The sequence below is a fragment of the Drosophila obscura genome, unplaced genomic scaffold (assembly GCF_018151105.1).
Source record: "Drosophila obscura isolate BZ-5 IFL unplaced genomic scaffold, ASM1815110v1 contig_186, whole genome shotgun sequence".
In the NCBI taxonomy this organism is placed as follows: Eukaryota; Metazoa; Arthropoda; class Insecta; order Diptera; family Drosophilidae; genus Drosophila; species Drosophila obscura.
Window position 1 is genome coordinate 1,146,959 of NW_024542774.1, and position 12,667 is coordinate 1,159,625.

Sequence of the window (12,667 nt, forward strand, 5' to 3'; positions counted from 1 at the left end):
TTGGTTGTCTGTTTTTCTGTGTGGATTTACTGTCCTCCTTCGTACGAGTATCTCCTATTTATTCTTCTCCTTGGAACATTCCGCCATTGCTTTTTTTGGGTCCATTTGTAGAAGTGCACAATTTAGGCTTCCATCTTGCATGATGGGAATGGAATCTGCTTGCATGTGTGTGGGTGTGTCTGAACAAATAGCTACAACATACTGGAATTCGCCTTCTTGTTTGCTTGTCTTCCGTTCGGCCACGTGTTTGAGTGTATCTACCAGAATTTTTGGTCAGTCGAATGGTGCACTAAATGGCTGAGTAGCCGTAGCCGTAGCCCCATATACAGCCATTTAATGGAAAGGCAAGTCGACCCTGACCTACTCACCCAGTACGAGCATGCCAAGTCTCCTCCTTTTTTGCCGTCACTCGTTCTCTGCGGGCATATCTATTGTCATGTGTGAATTGAACTTAGCTATTTGCATATTGCGTACGGCCTTCAGACCCATGCGGAGATACAAGTACAGTCATGCCTGCACGTCACTCATTCTCTGTCCGCCTGCCGCTCATCCTTTTGCAGTTGCATCGCCATCCCATTTGACTGACAGGAACCTGCTACGCCCATGGAAAAAGCCGGAGTCGGAGCTGTCACGGACAATCGCTTGAAAAGAGTCGGGGGCCCCGGCTCGCAATTGACATAATTAGCCGACTGTCAGTGCACTCATGTGACTGGGTGTCTGTCTTCTTGTCTGTTGATTCGAGTTGTTTTGTTCGAAATTTCCACGTTACTGTCTTTTTGTTTTGGAAGCGGGCGGATAACTGTTATGGGACTTGAAGTCAGTCTGCCCAAGAGGCCCGAAAAGCTCCTGAAATCTCATTTAATTCTGTTGAGTCCTCCCGTGTGCTCTGGGGCTCCCGGGGTCCGGGCACCCTTTTTCGGACCCTACCAAAAGACGTGGGGCGCGTATCTTGAATTTTCTTCGTTTGGGGCAAGCATTACGATCGCTACGAATAGTTCTCTAGCTACCGTGCAAATGTACACCTGCTATGAAAATTGGTTGAATGAAATGTCTTTCGAGGGATGTTGCCGACATTTTTATGGCTGCCACATTCAGTTTGCTTATTGCCACATCCCCTTGCTGCCGCTCGCTGCTCCGCCGTCAGCCACTTGGCTGCCCAATTAAAAGTTTTAGCACATTTTCACTTGAAATTAATTGTCGGTAAACGTAATTCATGTCCAAGACACGGCTGCACAGGGAACAGGGCACAGCGAAGCACAGGGCACAGAGCCCACAGCCCAGAACAACCAACAAGCAACAAAAGTGGCAGAAAGGGCCAACAGGACTACCTGAGGACCTGCAAATGTGGCCAAATGCATCAGGCCCCAAACGAAAGAGAAGTAGGTAGAGAGGTAGGGCAGAGAGAAATAGAGAGAGAGAGAGGGGGAGACACTCACACAGGCATTTAGGGTCTGTGCCACTTTGTTGCATTCTCCGTTGCGCTTCTGCACCCTGCCCCATTTTGCTGTTACTAGAGGTCGGAAGTAGTAAGTTTTAAGGGGAGCACGGGCTTGTCAACTGCGAAATCTAACCACAAACTATGAAACACATTCGCTTGGAGAGAATTCCAAACGATTTAGCATTCCAAATTATACTTCGCCGCTGCCCGACTAATGGTGGGCAAATATACTTAAAATACTTTCCAAACATTACCCTTCAGTTAATGGCAGCGAATTATAAATTATTTTTAGCTTTCCAGCCGATACCCACAAGCGAACAATAGAAAACATCATTAAACAGAAAGGACACAAATCATTTCGGGCCATGGGCAATGGGCGCTGGGTGGCCAGTGCCATAAATAACACCGAGTGGCTAAAACAAAATGAGAATTTTTCAATTAAACTAAAGGCCACACCCGATAGCGAGCCAATGTCATTAGCAGGACTACAGGTAAGGGGACAGCAGAAGCAATGGAGCAACTGGGAGCAGGAGCAATCGGAGCAGGGCATAAATTAAAATCGAATCCCTGCATTGGCATCATGGCGTTTAATGGCGATCCGTGGCAGGTGAATGGGTGGCTGGCCATAAAGTGGACATAAGCCGGTAAAGGCCAGTGTTTAAATAATGCCAGAAATTTCATTTGGTTTCTGGGAATTGGCAGTGGTTATGGCCATACCATACCATGGCTACGTGGCAATACCTCAACTAATTGACAATTCAAAATGTTTTGAGCAGGACAGGAGGAGCTGCAGCTGTGGCATACATACATCCATTCATACTCGTACATCTGGCCGGTCATAAAGTTAATAAGCAATTTGCATAACAAATTGTCTAAAACGCTGACAACATGTCGCATGGAATTGCCAAATGCGGAGAACTGAATGGGCAATGGCCATGTGATAGGTGGGCACATGGGGCGCATACCTAATTTGTCGCGCAGTGCATTGCGTATACGCAGCGTGGGACTGTAACTGGAACTGAAACTGGCACACAGGCATGCATTTAATTGTTTCAAAGAGGACAACCTTCCCTGCAGGCAGACAGGACCTTTTTCCGTTTCGGATTTTCGCAAATGTCCATGTTCGTAATTTATTCTCGGCCTGTTAATTAGCGTGACAACGATGTGGTGGGGTGGGGGGTGGTGTGATGCATGTAATTTTAGAATTGACTGGGGGTGAATAATCTAAACGATCATTCTCGGTTCTATGGGAGGCGGACAGGCGCTTGAGCCGGGGAATGGTCTCCATAGGGTATCGGAATAACATGGTTATGCCTGCACATGGCCCGACCCTTCACTGCAATTAGCCAGTGTGAGTGCGTGCAACATTAGTGGTTGGCTGTTTTTTACATATACATAGAACTGACTGAATGGGGGAATGTTGTGGGGGTGGGCTGCCATTTGCAGCTGTTTCCATTTCCGTTGGTCGGCCACAGACATGCAACTGCCCCACAGTCAGCCTCTAATTTCCTCTCTACTAAATCCACATAGAGGAGTATCCCCCTATACATCCCCCTATATACAGAGAGCGAGAGAGAGACAGAGACAGAGCTGGCAAGATACTGTTCCTCAAAGTATGCAACACAATTGCGGTATGCGGCATTATAATTTCAGGCACACACACACACACATACAGACAATGCAACACAATCTCTCTGACGCAAACCCGCAGGCACAGAGGCAGAGGATACTTGGATGCATGGACAGATTTGCATCCATCAGCTGCATTTTGCATTTTGCATTCTGCATTATGCTTCATTGTAATTAAATGATAATCAATTTGGCAAATATTTGATTTGAACAAACTTGGGAAATGGAAACTAAACCCATTCAGAATAAGCCCTATGAAGCTGCAGGAACAAAAGGCTTCCAAACGGACATCTTCGGGCCCAAAGGCTAAGCCTGATTGGGGCTGGGCCTGTGATGCTCCCAGGGGTCGTATATCCGTCAGGTAGTGAAGCCGGAAACTTGAATTGATAACATATCAATTAATTGTTTAAACTTATGAGTGTAATAACTGTTGCCGACACTTTTCGCAGAGATTAGGAGAAACCCAACCCGTATAAAAGAGGCGGGGCAACAGCTGCGCCACATTAGTTGATTGATAAACATGAAGCTGTTGTTTGCATTCGTTGCTTTGGCTGTGGCTGTGGCCAGTGCCGTACCCACAGAGGTGTCCAAGCCCATTCCTGTCAGGGACATGCCAAGCGAGGCAAAGATCCAGGGTCGCATTACCAACGGGTATCCGGCATACGAGGGCAAGGTGCCGTATATTGTGGGTCTGAGCTTCAACGACCAATACTGGTGCGGCGGCTCCATCATTGGCAACACCTGGATTCTCACCGCCGCCCACTGCACGAGGGAGGCCAACCATGTGCTGATCTACTACGGCGCCAGCTTCCGCCACGAGGCACAGTTCACCCACTGGGTGAGCCGCGACAACATGATCACCCATTCCGGCTTCAACGACTATCTGAACAACGACATCGCCCTGATTCGCACTCCCCACGTGGACTTCTGGTCGCTGGTGAACCGCGTGGAGCTGCCCAGCTTCAATGACCGCTACAACAGCTTCGCCGGTTGGTGGGCAGTGGCCTCCGGCTGGGGCCACACCTCCAACGATAGCGGCATGTCCGCGTACCTGAACTGCGTCGATGTCCAGGTGATGGATAACAACGACTGCCGCAACTCCTACAACAGTGACTACATTACCGACAACACCATCTGCATCTCGACCAACGGCGGCCACTCCACCTGCAACGGTGACTCCGGCGGTCCCCTGGTCCTCCACGAGGGCAACCGCATCGTGGGCATCACCTCCTTCGGCCACGGGTCTGGCTGCACGGCCGGCCAGCCCGCAGGCTTTACCCGCGTCACCGGATACCTCGAATGGATCCGCGACCACACTGGAATTTCCTACTGATACGATTAATCGTATACGATTATCAGCAATAAATCATTGATTGCCAGCAATAACCGTCGCCGTTTTATTATACCTTCCTTTGTTTTGATCCCTTCAAACTGATTTAAATGCCACCCAGTCAGTAAGCGATAAGAGGGCCGGGCCATAAAATGCAGGCGATAAGAAAATTGTATAATTTGTTCCATGAATGAAAAAGGAAAACACAATGGAACACTCGACAGATGATGGAAGAATCGATGGTAGAATTGTTTCCAGAGTTTCCCCTGCATGAAATTCGTAGAATTAATCGAACAAAATCAATACGAAATGCGAGTTGCATGAAAATTGCCAATAAATACTCGCAGCAAAAATGAAAAAACAAAACAATGGAAAATGCTCAAACCATTTACTTGAGAAATGAGTTTTTAGCACAATCTCCAGGCCAATGAAATAGACGAAGTCGCGGCGGAAAAGCCATAGAAGGAACAGTCGTTGGCTGGAGGCGGAGGCAGGCGGCCATGGAGCGTGCCCAGCCCAGAAAAATCAATTCTCTCAGCCATTGGCAGTGTAGAGTGTAATTTCTCAATTTTGTGCACTGCCTCTCCATGCTTCCCAGATGCTGCTGTAGTTTCATTTTCCCGGTCGCGTCTTGCCTGCGTCCTACTTAAGTTCATTTCCTGAAGAGTGGGAATCGAGGAAGCTGGGGTTCTACAATATGCCCGTCTAAATTTTGAGTATTTATAAGCTGTCAGCATGAAGCTGCTTTTGCCACTCCATTACGCTCCATTACATACGGTCGGACGACTGGGAGCCACTTGATATCCTCTCATAACAGGTATACACCCATATTTTTATTTATGATGGCTATGGATCTATCAACTCATTTTAATTCCATTCAATACCTTCTATTTCTTTATTTGAATCCACATAATTGAAGCTCAGATTAAACGCAAGGAGAGGACTCCTCATGGCCCACTCAACTGTAGGCCGAGTGCTTTGATTTGCTCATCGATCCAGGGACGTAGATATGGCACATTCGCATACACTGACGGAATATCAGCCTCGGCGCACTCAATGCCCCAGGAGACGATGCCAGCCATCTGGTAGCGATCCGTTTGGCCGGGCATCGAGCAGAAAAGCGGCGATCCGCCGTCGCCCTTGCAGGTGTCCTTGCCCTCGTCGCCGCCGGCACAGAGGAAGCTCGGCCGCAGCCGAAAGCGCTTTTCTAGACGAGTATTCCTCAGCATAGCCTGGCACTCGTCGTGCTCCACCAGCGGCAGCTGGATGCGCTTGAGCACGCGCTCCAGACTGCCGCTGCTAGGATCCTTGGTTCCCCAGCCGGTGGCATAGCAGGTGGCCGATAACAGGTCGCCCCAAACCTGTGGCGACTCCGGGGGCGGTAGGCAGAGGGGCTGGATGTGGGGTGCCAGCTGAATGGGCTCGTCAAGGACCAGCAGGGCAATATCGTTGAACAGTGCCTCCGGATCAAACTCAGGATGCATGATGATCTGCTTGATGCGCCGCCCCTGATGCTCGTACGGTTCGTCCAGACTGTTCAGATCCCAGTCGCCCGCCCGGGCCATCAGAGTGTCCACCGTCTCATTCACGATGTTGTGGGAGCTGGTGAGGACCAGCTGGGGATGGATGAGCGTGCCCCCGCACAGAAACTGCTGGCGACCCGTGAAGATGGCCACCGTCCAGGGGAACTGTCCGAAAATGGACACGTCCTCCGTGTAGTTGTACTTGTCCTTGTCGGGTATGAGGCCCTGCGGGTTGCTCCAGCCACAGCTTTTGTACTTGAATCCGCTCAGCTTCACCACATACGGACTCTGGCTGGCCTCCACCTGGAAGTTGAGAGGAAGTTAGCAAACGAATCGATCAGTTGGCAAAGGAGAGCCTCACCTTCTGGTCCAGCGCACAGCAGCGATGCAGGGACCGAGTGCACTGCCCCATGCCGATCCTGGGATTGATAATGTTGCGTCCGTCGTCGATGATGATATTGTCGCGGCACAGTTTCCGCGGCACACACTCCATGTTCATGCCGCAGCTCTCGTTCGGTTCCGGCTCCAGCACATTGCCATTCGTGTCCCTTATCGCAGACACGGCCACCCTTTGGTTTGTCCTCTGCTGTCGCTCCACCCCCTCGGCCATCGAGGCATTCCAGCTCTCCAGCTGAAGGCGTTCGCAGCACATCTGGCCCGTGCCGCAAAAGCGGCCAATGCGCGGTGAGATTCCCTTTCTGCCAGAGTCGTCCGTCTCCTTACAGTGTTCGACTGTGGTGCAGAGCTCGTCATCACGGCACATTGGCGACACCGTATCCTGTGCGTTCGTCACCAGGGCAAGGGCAGCCATGGCCATCCAGAACCAGCGGCCTCTGCTCGTTGTGCCGCTCATCGTGGCTGCTTCTAAAAAATAAATGCAATACTATACATGCACAGCAGCGATGGGGGAACCGACTGCACTGTCCAATGCCGAACCTTACAGTCAAATGTAGCTGGCAGATAACACGGCTTATCTGCACGAGAGGTTATCAGTAATCAATCATATTTCATGCCAACGACTATAATGGATCGATCGTACACACACACACACACACAAACAAACAAACACACATTTTTTTCTCAGAATTAGTGCCAACCGATGATCATTCTATGATCCCAACAAACCTACATCTTTATAATTTTGTTTGTTTTTGAAATGGGAACCAACAGTAAAACTGTGGCAATACGTAGAATTCGTTGGAATTGATTTATCATGACATGGCGCAGCCACAACTCGAACGAACATTACTATACTATATATATATATACACATCTATATCCAGAAATCGATGCACGTTTGTGCATACAAACACTCTTGCATACTTACATATGTATGAGCAAGTATATAGAGTTAAAACTTGCCGCAGATCTCAAGACAAACTTGCTGCTGGTCGCTAGTAAAAAGTCAACTAAAACATTTGAGCTAAACGTTAGACAATTTATAAGTAGAACCGGCTTGAAATGACGAATATTCCCAGAGTGATTGAGAGAGAGATCAGCTGTTGATTAAGCGAAATAGTTTCGAATCGGTTGAGCAGTCAGCAGTCGCACTCTGTTCTCAAAGGTTCTCAGTTACTGTTTCAGATGAGAGCTCCACTGTGTCTGGCATCCGAGTCAGTATCAGTTCGTTGAGCCCATAAGATCGTCGATTGTTCCGTCTTATAATTTAGTCGTATTCGCACCGTGCCTTCAAAACGATTTTAACTCAAGCGCAATTGCGCATTGAGCTGATCAAAATTGGATTATTTAGGAAAAAAAAAGGTGTGTGAGTGGGAAATACCAATTTTTTGTATTTTGTAATTGATTTGGGGAACTTGCCCATGGCTTCAAGGGGCACACATGGCGTATAAGCAACACGTAATTTGAAATGAATGAAAATCAGTGACTGGTTTTCCCCCACCTGCAGCCTCTATCACCCTCTCTCGCTCTCTCTCTCTGTCTGTGTATCTCTCTCACAGATCGCGATGAGTGCTGAGCTGTTGGTAGTGCTGCTCTCCCTGTTCTCTTTTTTACCCGATGGCTCGACACAGCGCAGCTGTTCCGATCTCGAGATTTGCATAGCCAAAAAGCTGTGCGACAAGACGGATGACTCCGGCCGGGGCCTGCTCGGTACTCGCATTCTGGACCGGAGCTGTGGCCACGGATTGATTTGCTGCGAGAAGGTGCAGCTGGAGAACTTTTACGCAGAGGAGGCCGAAATCGAGTACCGCAACCAGAGGAAGGGAACCCAATGGGTGGGAACAACGGCAGCAACGACGACAGAGACTGCTATAGCCAAACACAGAGAGTCAGAGCCGGTGATAGAGTCAGAGCAGGAGGACTACAAGAGCTGCGGCGAGCAACGGCTGTGCGTGCCCCGGCACTTGTGCACCACGGGGACCGTGAACCAGGATGGCCGCTACGTGATCACGGCGCGGATCAACGAGGCGAGCAACTTTGGCTGTCGTTCGGTGGAGATTTGCTGTCACGAGAACGAGCAGGTGAGAGTGGGTACAGGTATCGGTGTGGCTCTAACGTCTCTCCATTCCCAGACCGATGAGGGTCAGAGTCGCATGCAGCAAAACCTGGAGGAGTTCACCTACAGGGGATGTGGGTACAGCAATCCCAAGGGTCTGTACTACCAGCTGGAAGGCTACAACGACAGCGAGTCCACTTTTGCCGAGTTCCCCTGGATGGTGGCACTGATGGACATGGAGGGCAACTATATATGCGGCGGCTCTCTGATCCATTCTCAGCTGGTGCTGACCAGCGCCCATAATGTGGCCAACTACAGCGAGGACTCGCTGCTGGCCCGCGCCGGCGACTGGGACCTGAACAGTCAGCGGGAGCCGCATCCCTACCAGATGCGTCGGATTAGCCAGCTGCACCGCCACGAGGCATTCAACAATCTGAACTTTTACAACGACATGGCTCTTCTGGTGCTGGAGCGGCCCTTCAAGCTTGCCCCCCACATCCAGCCCATCTGCTTGCCTCCCGTGGAGACGACGCAGGTGCAGGAGGACATTCGTCGGGCCCACTGCCTGGCCACCGGCTGGGGCCAAAGCAACAGCTCAGACAAGAGCATGGTGCACCTACTGAAGCGCATCGAGCTGCCGGTGGTGGAGCACGAGAACTGTCAGCGCTTGCTGCGCCGCACGATTCTGGGCCGACGCTTTCGCCTCCACGACAGCTTCCTCTGTGCCGGCGGCGTCGAGGGCAAGGACACCTGCAAGGGCGATGGCGGATCGCCGCTTTTCTGCTCGATGCCCGGCCAAACTGATCGCTACCAGCTGGCTGGCATCGTCTCCTGGGGCATTGAGTGCGCCGAGAAGGACTTTCCAGCGGCCTACACGAATGTGGCCCACCTGAGGGACTGGATCAACCAAGTGGTTACCCAAGCGGGCTTCCCGCTGAGTTCCCTCGGCTAGAGCTATTCCAGGCAATCAATAAGTAAGCATAATAAAGCGTAAGCCAAGAACAGCAAGTCGTCGAGTCTTTCATTCAGTTAAATCGCGCTTAAAGGCATTTATTTCCCTGCCATTTGCAGTGGATACAATTTATTGTCTAATTTGCAATGGCTTAAACAAGCCAAAGAGTGGCTGGCTGACATGGCAACCAGCCAGTCAATCCTTCAGCCCATTTTCATTCTCAACCCACCCAAGCCGGCAATCGTCGTTGTCGAGCGTTTTTAAGCCAAAATTGACTGGCTGCAGGCTGCCAAAAGGGAAAATAGAAATTTATGGCAGAACAGGTGAAAGTTCTGCATGCCATTTCACTTAACCCATTCAATGCAAGATTTATGTGCAGCTTAAGCCGACGATTCCAACTCGGACTCCGACTCCTACTACAGAGGGGATTTTCTCGTGGCTTAAAGTGAACTTCGGAAACGGAACGAATTCACTTAGTTGCCAGCGTCTTTCTGAACGCCGCCCCCATCGCCATGGCAACCATTTGCATTGTTAATTGGCTTTGGTTGTGGTTCCAAAAATCACAGGAAGCAATCAACTGCCAAAATGCCCCTGACTCTGCCTCTACCCTAGACTCTTCATCTGGCTCTGGACTCTGAACTCTGAACTCAAAGATTCGTACCCTTGTCTGTTAACACTCGATTCTGGTGCGGTTTGTGTATTTTGACAGAAGCGAAAAACCACAGAGATTCATTTGAAATGCAGAAACCTAATTTGCGAATCGCTTTTTCTCGACTTGTTACAATTACTGACTGAGTAAGCAAAATGAACTCCATGCAAACAGACCTAAAAACGTAACAACTCATAATGATAATTAATCCCCCAGGAGGAGCACAGCTGTGAAATGGAAAGAGAAATACTCGAAGAATGCTAAAACAAAGAAAACCTGGAAAATGCAAGCAAAAAATATATTCACGATTTTTAAAGCATACTTTCGAATGATGCTACGTGAAATTTACACTAGGCCAAGCATAAACGCAGATATCAGTAGCTAACTGACTGACTCACTGACTGGTTGACTGATTGCTCATACGCACCGTTGACTGCCTCTGCCACTGCCACTGCCACTGCCAAGCTATCTGTTGGATTTCAATAACCATGTCTGGCATTTCATGGCATTTTTTGTTTGTTTGTTATTTTGGATTGTCTCTGCTAGCCGAAACATTTTATGGCGCTACAAATCAAAATTTGTTGAGCTTCAGTCCCATAAATCAGACTGTCCCCCGTACATGAATCTCTTTGATCCTAAAAATACGGTGAAGCCAAAAAATGCAATTACTATCCATATGCTCCATGCATGGAAACCATTTGACAATTTGCTGGATAGAAATTTTATTATCTAAGCATTTTGGTCAGGCCAAAATAATTCCCATAACCCACCTACCTACCTACCGTGCACCCCGTGTGCGCAATAATTAAGAATTCAATTTAAACTTTTGAAACTTTTAGCGTTGAGTAAGGGACGCGACAAGCGTGAGTGGCAGGGGCAGGGGCAGAGGGGCAGGGACAGGAGCAGGCATCGCATCAGGTGGCTCAGTGCTGCGGCTTTCTCTGTGGCGGTGTAAAGTCAAAAAGCCGCAACATCATTACGCTTTTGCATTTGCATGCTGCTGGCATGCCACAAACTTCGGCATGCACACACCCAAGCAAAAACAAGGAAGAAGGGCTATGTCCACACATGCTAGACTACTAGACACCCCTTAATCGAAAGCTCTTTAGATAGACTGCAACACTGTGGCATATTATTCGGCATATTACGGAGTGATTCCACACTTGCTTCCAGTCTTGATTATACAGATATGATATAAGCTACATATGTACCATACTGCCATTTCTTTTAGACTCATTGTACTTGCACGTGCACGAGTACGTGGCGTTGAAAGAGTCAACCCACATGCCGTACGCCGAGCAATAAAATGCATTTGTGCAAAGGCACCCCAGATGCTGTTGCTACTGCTCTCTGTTGTTGCTTAAAAAGGTTCTGCACAGATTAAAGAGGGAACGAAAATTCATTTAATTAGCAGCAGAATAGACAGACATTTTAATTAAAACAATCACAAATACTTGTAGTGAAGTACAAAGCAATTATGATTCAAATTTGGTTTCTAATGCGGTTTTCCTCTACAGTGTTTCCGGTCGATAGCTTACCAGTCCTTGAGTTTCGAAAATATTTATGGGTCACAGATAGGTCATGTGTTTGCGTGGCCCTTCATTTTTTATGGGCATAGCATCCTTCAGAGCGGTTAATATCTGGCAGCATTTATTTCGGACTTTAATGTTCAATTGTGCAATTATTTGTGAAAACTTAATTCAGTACACGCCGACGAAGAACCGACCGGACATCCTTGGTAAAGCGCAGGGCATCGAGGAATGGCAGCAGCTTCAGCAGCTCCGTGTCGTTGGGATCGTAGATGAACGACTTGATCGGAATGGCGTTGTGGGGAAAATCACGATACGCATTGGGCGTATTGTCGATGATAAAGGTCTTGCTCATATCCCGATTGACCAGCGTGAGATCCTTGCTCACGATGGAGGTATTGGAGCGGCAGTGCTGCCGATAGTAGCGCCGATGCAGTATGCCCCGTCCGGCATCCAGTAAGTCCACCACCCGTGTGGCATACGCCTCCACACTGGCCGTATAGATGGCCAGGTCATACCACTTGGACACATGGTCGAGAAACAGGTCGACATGTGGCCGCTTGTAAACCCGGAACAGAATCGGCTCAATGCCATCGATCATCAGCTGGAGATTGTAGTCGGGAACTGCGCTGACCGGCACTTGGCTACCGCCCACATACTCCTTGGTCTCCGGATCAATGTAGCAGGAGTGCAGCAGCGTCTCGTCCAGATCCAGTATTAATGTCTTTCGCGGCACACGTTCGAGCTGAGATGCGCAGATGAGCGACGGCGGCACCTCCTTGTAGGTAATGTATCGATTCGGTCGAAGGAACTCAAGGACCCAGGCCGTCAAAAACTCCATCAGTTGCCGCAGGCCACTGTTCAGGTCGTTGCGAATCGAAAGGAACATTGATACCGGGGGTACTGCCGGCAGAACGTCCAAGGCGAAAGCCGGAGAAGTCTGCAGATTGGTATTTTTAGACACGACCGACGACGACTGTAGCGGCACCAGACTGACCATTTTAGCGGGCACGAATGGTTCGCAAATCATTGACTTGGGATTTACTTTAACGCGGTAACAGAATTTGTTGACTTTTGACACATGTTTGTGGATTCAACGGAAGCCTAATTTGAATTTGTGCTGCTCGGACAACTGAATGAAATCGCTCCAAAAATAAAGCAA

The 12,667-nt window shown here is 49.2% G+C and overlaps 4 protein-coding genes across 4 annotated transcripts; 2 read left to right on the top strand and 2 right to left on the bottom strand.

Annotated features, from left to right (window-relative positions):
* The first annotated feature begins 3,559 nt into the window (after positions 1 to 3,559).
* Positions 3,560 to 4,450, top strand: LOC111072595 (serine protease 1). The gene has a single exon (XM_022364568.2). It carries the CDS (start codon positions 3,588 to 3,590, stop codon positions 4,398 to 4,400), a length of 813 nt encoding a protein of 270 aa, XP_022220260.1. The 5' UTR covers positions 3,560 to 3,587; the 3' UTR covers positions 4,401 to 4,450.
* Positions 4,451 to 5,280: 830 nt separating this feature from the next.
* LOC111072613 (phenoloxidase-activating factor 2) lies at positions 5,281 to 7,353 on the bottom strand. Its single transcript, XM_022364594.2, has 3 exons — positions 7,248 to 7,353; positions 6,282 to 6,784; positions 5,281 to 6,223 (listed from the first exon to the last, which is right to left on the bottom strand). Exons 2-3 carry the CDS (start codon positions 6,771 to 6,773, stop codon positions 5,345 to 5,347), a joined length of 1,371 nt encoding a protein of 456 aa, XP_022220286.2. The 5' UTR covers positions 6,774 to 6,784; positions 7,248 to 7,353; the 3' UTR covers positions 5,281 to 5,344.
* Positions 7,354 to 7,876: 523 nt separating this feature from the next.
* Positions 7,877 to 9,377, top strand: LOC111072612 (phenoloxidase-activating factor 2). The gene is made up of 2 exons (XM_022364593.2): positions 7,877 to 8,400; positions 8,452 to 9,377. The coding sequence occupies exons 1-2, from the start codon at positions 7,885 to 7,887 to the stop codon at positions 9,325 to 9,327; spliced, it is 1,392 nt and encodes a 463-aa protein (XP_022220285.2). The 5' UTR covers positions 7,877 to 7,884; the 3' UTR covers positions 9,328 to 9,377.
* A 2,001-nt stretch (positions 9,378 to 11,378) lies between these two features.
* On the bottom strand, positions 11,379 to 12,655 carry LOC111072593 (CTD nuclear envelope phosphatase 1). Its single transcript, XM_022364561.2, has one exon. The coding sequence runs from the start codon at positions 12,533 to 12,535 to the stop codon at positions 11,672 to 11,674; it is 864 nt and encodes a 287-aa protein (XP_022220253.2). The 5' UTR covers positions 12,536 to 12,655; the 3' UTR covers positions 11,379 to 11,671.
* Between the last annotated feature and the right edge of the window lie 12 nt (positions 12,656 to 12,667).

Bases quoted from the DNA above. Each gene is read 5' to 3' on its own strand.
- LOC111072595 (XM_022364568.2), top strand. From the start codon at position 3,588: ATGAAGCTGTTGTTTGCATTCGTTGCTTTGGCTGTGGCTGTGGCCAGT.
- LOC111072613 (XM_022364594.2), bottom strand. From the start codon at position 6,773: ATGAGCGGCACAACGAGCAGAGGCCGCTGGTTCTGGATGGCCATGGCT. The intron at 6,224-6,281 runs GTGAGGCTCTCC...CTCAACTTCCAG, and splicing joins GCTGTGCGCTGGACCAGAAG to GTGGAGGCCAGCCAGAGTCC.
- LOC111072612 (XM_022364593.2), top strand. From the start codon at position 7,885: ATGAGTGCTGAGCTGTTGGTAGTGCTGCTCTCCCTGTTCTCTTTTTTA. The intron at 8,401-8,451 runs GTGAGAGTGGGT...CTCCATTCCCAG, and splicing joins GCTGTCACGAGAACGAGCAG to ACCGATGAGGGTCAGAGTCG.
- LOC111072593 (XM_022364561.2), bottom strand. From the start codon at position 12,535: ATGATTTGCGAACCATTCGTGCCCGCTAAAATGGTCAGTCTGGTGCCG.